Source organism: Notamacropus eugenii, chromosome 4 (assembly GCF_028372415.1).
Source record: "Notamacropus eugenii isolate mMacEug1 chromosome 4, mMacEug1.pri_v2, whole genome shotgun sequence".
NCBI lineage: Eukaryota > Metazoa > Chordata > Mammalia > Diprotodontia > Macropodidae > Notamacropus > Notamacropus eugenii.
In genome coordinates this window covers 108385916-108395715 of record NC_092875.1, presented here as the reverse complement: position 1 = coordinate 108395715, position 9800 = coordinate 108385916, and the positions used below count along the sequence as shown (strand labels likewise).

At 37.3% G+C, this 9800-nt stretch overlaps 1 protein-coding gene across 1 annotated transcript in view; it reads right to left on the bottom strand.

Annotated features, from left to right (window-relative positions):
* Window positions 1-973: 973 nt before the first annotated feature.
* Window positions 974-9800, bottom strand: part of KCNQ3 (potassium voltage-gated channel subfamily Q member 3) — a 122997-nt gene continuing 114170 nt past the window's right edge. The window contains exon 15 of the mRNA XM_072606559.1: window positions 974-8178. Coding sequence (XP_072462660.1) covers window positions 7420-8178 — 759 coding nt within the window. The 3' untranslated portion in view covers window positions 974-7419. The remainder of the gene's footprint in view (window positions 8179-9800) is intronic.

The following is a 9800-nucleotide window of genomic DNA, read 5'->3' as shown; positions in this document are numbered from 1 at the left end:
AACCCTGCCAGTCAGTAAAGTGAAGGTGTGTTCTCACTTATGGTAAACATTTTTATAGACCTGATAAATCTTAACTAACCCATTACTTTAAAATTCCCACATATAGCCTCAGGGAGAAAACTATTTAGTTCCTTTCCCACATTACAGGAATTAAAGCTCACCCTGAACTGGCATCATGGAGGTCAGTGCAAGATTTCAATGCAATTCAGTTCTGTTTGATCCAATTCAATTCAATTTCGTTCATTTCAACAAACATTTCTTAGGTGCCTACTATGGGCAAAGCATTGTGCTAGATGCTGGGGATGCAATAAAAAATAAAAAGGAAATAATCCCTATCAAGAAGCTTACATTTCTTTAGACCACTGAAATAAAATCAGCTCAAACATTTTTATCTCCCCAGCTTATGATATTAAATGAAGAATCCTTGGACAAATCTGGAGTGAATAACACCTGTATTTCTAAAATTGAAGCCAATATTTTTAACTACTGCATAATTATTCACACCCTACAGACTTTCAGATGGCATTTGAGAGCTCATTGAAAATGATTGTTTTCCCTTAATACTTGTTTTGACCCCCAAGTTTGCCAAATATCAGGCTGATGTTGTTGGATGGTGAGGGTTAGAGGACAAGGTACGTAGGATTCAATGAGGATTTCTTCAATTACTTGGCCAACTTCTGGAGGCCTAAAGCATCTGACAACTTTGTTATGCTCTCTCGGGAGAAGCTTTCCCTATATTCACAAAACATGACAAAGACTTCCTGAAAGCCAATAATAAAAAGAAATGTCAATGGCAAAGAAAACAGCAATCTTCTCTGGGCTCCAGATTTTTAATTTGTAAAAGGAGGGATTTGGACTAGATGACCTAAAAGAAACTTTCCAACTTGAAATCTATGATCTTTTTTTTTTTAAATTTCTTTTTTTTTTTTTTAAATCTATGATCTTAAAAAAAATGAAAAAAAGCCCACTCTGGCAAGGGTATGTAGACTTCTTTCGTAAATAGAAATTACTGACATCTGGACCCAGTCTCCAAATCTTGTTTTAGCTAAAAGGTTTCAACTTTCTCAATGACTCAAGCATGGAATAGCTTAAGCAACATCTGCTTCTACTTCCTTCTGACCCTTTGGTGTAGGGGTTTGGTAACAAGTTATGAAATGGCAGGATTAATAAAGAGGAAAAATTAGAGGCTCAGAGAAGCCTCGCTAACAGGAGACCAGAACTTCCAACTGTATATTCTATTAAGCCAAAACAGTTATTTAGGGTCATGTAGATCTCATGGGATTTACCAAATTAACCTTTCTCTTTATTTTGTTTTTAAGATGAATTTTGCCAAACTGGTTTCTGTGTGTAAATGCTGCTTGGGTATTGGCTCTAGGGACCGGGTGAGCCCAAGTAGTAGACCAGATAATTTGTTGAGGTTGATAGAGGGATGGAGGAAGGAAGCAACTGGGAAAAGTTAAAAGGAAAAAAAAGTGTGTTGGTTTGGTCTTACTGGCACTGAATCTTAAAGACTTTGGGTAGACTCTGTTGGGAGGATCTACGTTGGAACTGAGGGAAGGGAAAATGATCTCTTCCAAGACATGGAAACATTATCCTCTCTGCAAGGTCAGCTTCTGAAGACTCAGAACATTTATCCATTGATCAGGGTGAATAGGAAGACAGGCAAATGTTTACCTTGTCTACTGTACTGTACTGAATAAAATTTTTTTTTCAATGTTTTTAATCTCTAAGTGCTATCTGTTTTCAACCTTCTGAATCTTTTGCACCAGCAAATAAAGGGAACAGGAACACTGTTCTCCCATTGGAGAACAGCCATGGTGCTGAAGTAGAGAAATTTTAAAAGTAGTCACCATAGGATCTTAGATCTAGAACTTAAGAGACCCTGGAAGCCACTGGGTCCAACCCTCTCAATTACAGATAAGAAAAATAGAGGTTTCTATTTTTCCATATAACTATGGTTATACAGTGCTTGAGGCAGAGTCTGAACTCAGATCTTCCTAACTCCAAGCCCAGCATCCTATCCACTCTGATAGTGTTATAAGTCTCACTGGGAATCAGAACCAGAAATACATCACTCCCACCAAACCATGTAATTTCATCAATGGTTCCATGAGCCAAGCAAAACCAATGCATAAATTTGGCTTGGTTACATAATTTTTCTCATTGGGAAGAAACAGAGGAAAAAGCCACATGGGTCTTTGGTGAGCATCCACCAGGTCCTTCATTTTAAATAATTCCTGTCATTCTGTAGCATTTTTTCCCAACTGTTCACCCAAGAAAATGTAAATTTAGCATACCATTAAGATACAATACCCACTAGGGATTCATGAACTGAACTCAAAGGAATAGGGTCTTACTATCTTCCCATGGTAGTAACAGCTTTCTCATTTCAATGATTAAATGCAAATAATTCAAAATGCAGAGACATCACTATTAACAGTAATTTATAATATTAATATTAATTAACCTTTTAAGTTACAATAGCTTAATACTAAATATCTTAGGGCACCTGCCTCACCTCTTTTCTTTTGAGCTGTGAAAATTTCTGAAGTTAATTAAGCATTCATAGCAATGTGGAAAAGTTCAGTTTAAGGCATTATACAGTACAGAAACTGTATTGTGAAAATAAAAGGGATTCTTGTGTTCTGAATCTTGAACAAACTGTTAGATCCTTGTTTCCATCACTTCCTTTGGCTTACAAAGATCAAACTTATATGTGAATTACCTGGTGTCTAATAATGTTATACAACGGAAAACTTCATGTAACAGCAGGTTGCTATAAGCCACAGCTGCTTATATTAGCTGTCTGTTGATAGGAATAAACCATCCTTAACAACAATGATGGGACTTGATGTGGAAAGTGAAGTCAATTGAATCCTTTTGAAAAATACCCTCAAATTGCCATACATTTGTCACCAAAAGCTAAGATCAAGAAAAAATTCAGGAGGATGCTCATGATCAGATAATCTCTGGCCACAAAACAGAGAATCAGTGTGGCATCATGAGCTGCTAGATTTAGAACCTTGAAGAGAAGGGGTTCAAGTCCTTCATCTAGCACATACCAGCTTTGTGATTCTGGGTTTGCCACTTAACTTCTCCATACTCTCTATATAAAACCTTTATATATAGGCATATATATAGTTCTTGTCTTTGTATTACCAATGCCTATATATAAAGGTACCTTTATAAAACTTCAAGTTTCAGATGAGCTTCCTGCCTGTATTGGTAAAGGGAATTTCCTTCTTTAGGATATTCCCTATACTCAAAACATCATAAGTACAACCCCTACTCCACATGATAAGGAGTTTTCATGGAATTTTGGTTTCTAAAGACTGATAAAGATTGACTATGTAGTAACTCTAAGGGTGGGAATTTGAAGGGAACATCCCCATCATCTCCCACAAAATTCAAGCAACATTTCAGGCCACTGACCCAACCAGATGTAGATGCCTACAGGACGTTAATTGATTTCTCTTAAAAGTAGGTGTTCTACTGGAACAAAGACTAGAACTGAACTCAAGACTAAGGCTCTCCTAGTTGATAATACCTGGGATGCAAGTGAGGGATAAAAATAACCCAAATCCTATCACCAATTATAGGAATGTTCTTCAGGAATGGCTACATCTTTTGGAATGGATTTAAGAAAGAATAGGAAAAAGGAGAAACCTGGGTTCACCTACAAAGGAAAAACAAATCTTAGTTAATTCAGAGCTCACTCCTTTGTTGAGCTGGTATGAGACTAGTCAGGCCAGACTGATGAATCAGAACCTGAAGCCTCCATCTTGTCCTTATAGGTGAGGCTATTTTATCTTGGTAGGAGCTCTTACCAATCATCCAGAATTATAGTCCTCTATGTAAACTCACTTAAAGAGATGATAAAGTATCAATATATTTGTGAAAACAGTCCCATTTTTATGAGACTGGATATCCAATAAAATAGAAGCTTCTTAAGGGTAAGAAGATTTTTGTTCTTGTCTTTGTATTACCGATGCTCAGTATAGTGTCTGGCACATATAAAGTCTTTTACAAATACTCATTGATTGATTGATTGGCTAGATAAAAGCTCAGCTTTCTATTCTAACCTGATTTGGCTATGCTTCAAAGAGTCAGTCTGTCAACAAGCATTTATTAAGCACTTACTATGTGCCAAGCATCATGCTAAGTGCTGGGGATACAAAGACATAAACATGGAGTACTTTGAAAGTTGACAATTTTTTTAGTCTTTATTACATCAGTGACATCTTGTTAGATGACTGGAACCTTTTTTTTGATATACAACAAAATCTCAAATTTCTTTGGAGACCTCAGAAATAATTTTGTATAAAGCTACCTGAACAAGAATGAGTGCTCATTCAATTTCCTCATAAAGACCTCCAGTGAAATTGAACTCACTCCCTATCCAGCCAGCCCATAATAAATTATACTACTTAGCAAGTGCCTCATCCATAAAAGATGTTTCTAGAAGGGAGGCAAAACTCTACTCTTTTTTGTTCAGCAAGCATGAGTATAAGTATCCCCTCACACCATTTGTTATCTGTTAAGACACCAAGGTCAAGATTCTAGGAGTCTCAATTTGTTAGAAAAATTAACTGGTGCAAAGGTAGAAAGTCTGGTTATCAACATCCTTAAAAAAACTTTAAGTAAATAACATTATAGTGATAACTTAGAGATACTTCAGTCATTCCTGGTAAATGATGACCTCTGGATTAGTCAAAAATCAGTATCTGAGAAAAGTACATTTGACCCATTGGGTCAGAGGCTCTCAATAATCCATCTCAGAGGTCAATGTGACTTGTTGAAATGTGGCAGTTATTTCTATGATCACCTCTTGTGGAAGCCAGTAAGTATGAGGACCACACCCTAGGTTCTCATAACTAAGCTATTCCCTCCTTAACCAGTCTCAGACTCCTCAGTCATACCCTTTCCCATGTTCCAATTACAGACATCATTGGTAATATTCTCCTTTCCCATGTTCCCTCCTCCTATCTAAACAATCTCCAGAACTTGGAGCCTTAAAAAGTTAATCCTTCCATTAGTTAACATATAAACTCATTTCCCAAAGCATCTGACAGAACTGTTACTCCTCTAGGCAAGATCTTGAAGGATTTCAGCCTTGTTAACAGGTGACATACAGGTACCAACATGTTCCTAATGCCAAGCTAATTGGGTCATTTTGGTAGAGTTAGTTCTTCATGAACCAATAAGTAACTAATTAAAGAGGAGCAGAACTGATACATGCCTGTGCTGTTATTGACCTGGTACCCATCTGTGTGATCCAATCTTCATGCGAAATTCCACTATCAGAGTACATCATAGATTATCAAGTAGTAAAGAGAAACCTTAGGCAGATTGTGCTTAGAAATTAATGTGGGACACTGCTACCAGGCTATTTGTTTTAACTTTTTGCTGATCCAATGTCACTTAAGATTGAAATATTTTCATAAAAGTGTGAGAGAACGAATGGGTGAATATGGCTAAAGAATTCCTTACTAGATGGCCAATTTTCTGGTAACAAATCTGTCTACATTGAGGCAGGCTGGTCCTTAAGCATCAGACAAAGCTAATCGCTGAGTTCATATTTGAATCCATTCCACCTTGGTAGCTTTCAATAGACCAGGGTCAACCTTCATACTTCCATACCATGATGGAGCATCCCATCAACAAACATTCATTTAACTTTTGGTACCCTTAATATGAAACCTTCACCTAATAACCAACTAAGTAATAGATGGACAAGATTCATTATAATGTGTGTCAATGGTGAACATACCCCACAGTGATGCAATTATGCATTCTCTGAAATGAAATAATAATAAATGACATTTATACAACTCTAAAGTTCTCAAAGTGATTTACATACATGATTTCATTTGAACTAAAGAAGAAGAAAATGTGTTGGTTAGCAATTGACCAATTCACACATTAACAAAGCTATCATCAGCCATTTCTCTTGAAGCCAAATAGGCAGAATAAAAGTGAGTATATTGTGTTTTACAATAAAAAAAATTCTTATGGTTTTTACTGGTCAATTAGAGAACAAAGTAACTGACATTCTGTGTTCAAGGTCCCACAGCTAAGTCACCTACAGAGAAAACACTGAGCCACTTACTATTTGTGTGACTTTGAATAAGAACTTTTTCTGGGCCTCAATTTATTCATCTATTGAGGGGAGTGGGCCTAGGCGATTTCTAAGGTCTCTTGGATCTCTGTGGTTCTAGTCTAAATCTCAGGATGATTTCTGATCCCTATTTTCTATGCAGGAACATATAAGTGGCTTAGGAATCCTGAGTCCTGTGTTCAAATCTGTTCTGCCACTCTGATTTTAGGAAAGTCATCTAACCTCTCCAGGCCTCATTTTACTCACATGTCAAGATGTGAGTAATGGGAATCAATCCAAATGATCTCTAAAGCTATTGGATCTATTTCCGATGTATATTTTGCAAAAGATTACCTGCAGGGGATAGAAATTTGATCTTTCTTGAGGACAATGGAATTAGCAGCAAAGTGTTCTTTATTTAATGTGACTCTGTAAAATCCTATTTGGAAGTCTCAAATTTTTTTCTAGTTTCTTTATAAATTAGGATATCCATGGTATGGGAAAAGACATAGACACCCTTTCTTTTCCTCTGTATTATATTGAAGAAGAAACAACATGATATAGAGGATAGAGGACTGGCCTTGGAGACTGTAGCACCTGTTTTCAGGCCCTGCTACTGAAATATACTAGTTATTTGTCAGAACACATAACAGGGGCATCACTAACTTTCTCAGGATTCCTACACAATTTTGTAAGATTACTTACAGAGAGGTTGCTGACTAGCCTCGGTAGAGAGAGTTTCTGCTGTGGGAGGTCCATACATGAATGAAATCAGAATTACTCAAAAAGTAATTATTTTAATTAACTGTGTCATATTGAGCTTTTCTCCATTCTGGGAATTTCTGAGAGCTAGTGAAGTTATTAAGAAAATGAATTAATTATTTTGAAAAATGGGTACAGATTTCAGAGCAGGTGCTAGAACACAAATGGGTAGTGACTCTAGAACTAAATGGAACTGCATTCTCTGTTTATAAAAGAAAAGGAGCATGGAATCTTCTATAGTCTCTCCCTGCACAGGCCCAATTGTGGTTTTTAAGTAAGAATAGTAGATAGATATGTATTCTAGAAGAAAGTAGCGGTACCATTTATATAGTGTAAAGTCATGCAAAGCATGCTCAAAATGAAGCGGCTTCCCTGTGGTGTCTTGGAAAAAAAATGCAGCTGTAAATCCCCATGGAATGGTGCAGTGACTAATACTAACTCATGCATTGAATGCAGCCATTGGTATTCCAACTAGTAAGCTTTGGGTGTAAGAGTAAGTGAGCTATACAAAGTTTGTCTACATTACAAGGAGAGGCCATCCAGTGACCCCTCCTCACCCTTTAAACTGGCTTGTTGGAAGGAGTCCATATGGAATCCGAAATCCCATCCCCTGTTGAAGACAAAGGCATAGAGCCACTTGGGGTAAAGGGGTCTGTATCTGTGTCGGTCTCTCCCTCAGCCAGGTAACGTTTCTCCCTCATCCAACTTGAGCCCCCATTTGGGCCAAAAAGGTAATCGTCTCTGTCCTGGGAGATGCTGAAGCCACTGGGGGAGCGTTCTAGTTCTTCATGGTTGACAGAGAGAAGGGATAATGGTGTATCACTGTCCCTGGTGAAGCTCCTTCTCTGCCTGGGTGAGATTCGTTCCTGGTAGGGGCTGTGTAGCTCAGCTTGGGAGTGGTAGCTCACCCGAGAGTCTAGGAGAGTGAGGATAGGCAAGACGGTGGGTCTTTCTGCATAGGGGACTGAGGAGGGCAGAGTCCTCGGGAGCTTTTCCCTCTCTGATGGTGGCCCTCCTCCTCCTCCTCCTCCACCTCGAGGCAAGCTCACTGGGTCATGTGCAAAGAAAGCATAGGGGCTGACTTTGTTGACAGGAACCTGGTGGAAGTTGTAGGGGGTTTCTTGGGTGCAGGGTTCAGAATAGTTGTAGATAATGGTTTTCAATTCAGAATACTTATTCTCCTCTTTCTTCTCTACCTCTGCTGGGGTAGCAGTGGTCTTTTTGGTTGGGTAGTATTCTGTAACTTGTACCTGGAGCTGTTCCATGTGCTGCATGTGCATATCAACAAGAAAATCCAGTTTCTTCCCCATGTCATGAACCTGGAAAAAAAAAATGAAGAGAAAAGTATTGGGACATTCTTGATATTAGTTGCTTAAGGCAAAAGAGGTACCATGGGCCAGTCATTTAAACCTCATTGAGCTTCAGTTTTCCCATCATAAAATGAGGATGATAATATCTGCAGTACTTCCACTGTATAGTTAGTTGCAAAGGTCAAATGATGAGGTATGTGCTTTATCAACTTTAAAACATCATATAAACGTCAGCTATTGTTCAGTCTGACACTGAGCCATCACTCAGTAATGAAATATTATCATGTTTATAGTATATTGTACTTTAAGTTCATAATCTATGTTTTTTCTAACAACCCAGTTAAGCATTATTTTTATTTACTTTTAGTAATATTTTATTTTTTCCCAAATACACGTAAAATAATTTTTATCATTTTTTTTTGTTTTGAGTTTCAAATTCTCTCCCTCCCCAAGATGGCAAAGTTTGATACAGGTTATAGATGTGCAATCATGCAAAACATATTTCCATATTGATCATGTTGTGAAAAAAACACAGTAAAAATCAAGAAAGTGGAATGTAGCAGGGTTTTGTATTCAGACTCCATCTGTTCTTTCTCTGGAGGTGGATAGCATTGTCCATCATGAGTCTTTTGGAATTCTAAGTTGTTCACAGTTGATCATCGTACAATGTTGCTGTTACGGTATACAGTGTTCTCCTGATTCTGCTCATTTCACTTTGCATCAATTCATGTATGTCTTTCCAAGTTTTTCTGAAATCATCTTGTTCATTATTTCTTATAGCACTATTAGTATCCCATTATTATCACATACCACAGCTTGTTCAGTCATTTCCAAATTGATGAGTTTCCCATTCTTTGTGACCACAAAAAGAGCTGTTATAAATATTTCTGTAGGTATAGATTCTTTTCTTTTTTCTTTAATCTCTTTAGGATATAGTGATAGTGTTGCTGGGTCAATGGGTATGAACAGTTTTATTATTCATAGTTCCAAATTGCTCTCCAGAATTGTTGGGTCAATTCACAACTCCATCAACAATGCACTAGTGTCCCAGTTTTCTCACATCCCCACCCCCAACATTTATCAGTTTCCTTTTCTGTCGTATTAGCCAATCTTATAGGTGTGAAGTGGTACCTCCCAGTTATTTTAATTTTCATTTCTCTGATCCATAGTGATTTAGAGCATTTTTTTCATATGACTTTAGATAGCTTTGATTTCTGAAAACTGCTCATTCATATCCCTTGACCATTTATCAATTGGGGAATGACTTGTATCCTTATACATGTGACTCAGTTTTCTATATAATTGAGAAATCAGGCTTTTATCAGAGACATTTGCCTCACATTTCCCCCCTCAGCTTTCTGCTTTCTTCTAACCTTGTCTGCATTGGTTTTGTTTATTAAAAATACTTTAAAAATTAATACAATCAAAATTATCCATTTTACATTGCATCACTCTCTGTCTCTTCTTTGGTCAGAATTTTTACCCTTATCCAGAGATCTAACAGGTGCACTATTTCATGCTTTCCTAGTCTGTCCATGGTATCCTAGTGCAGTATTACTAACTTCATTTAATAAATAAGGAAATAATCTCCTAGAGGTCAAAGAAGAGGGGACTAATGTAAAGAGTTCTAT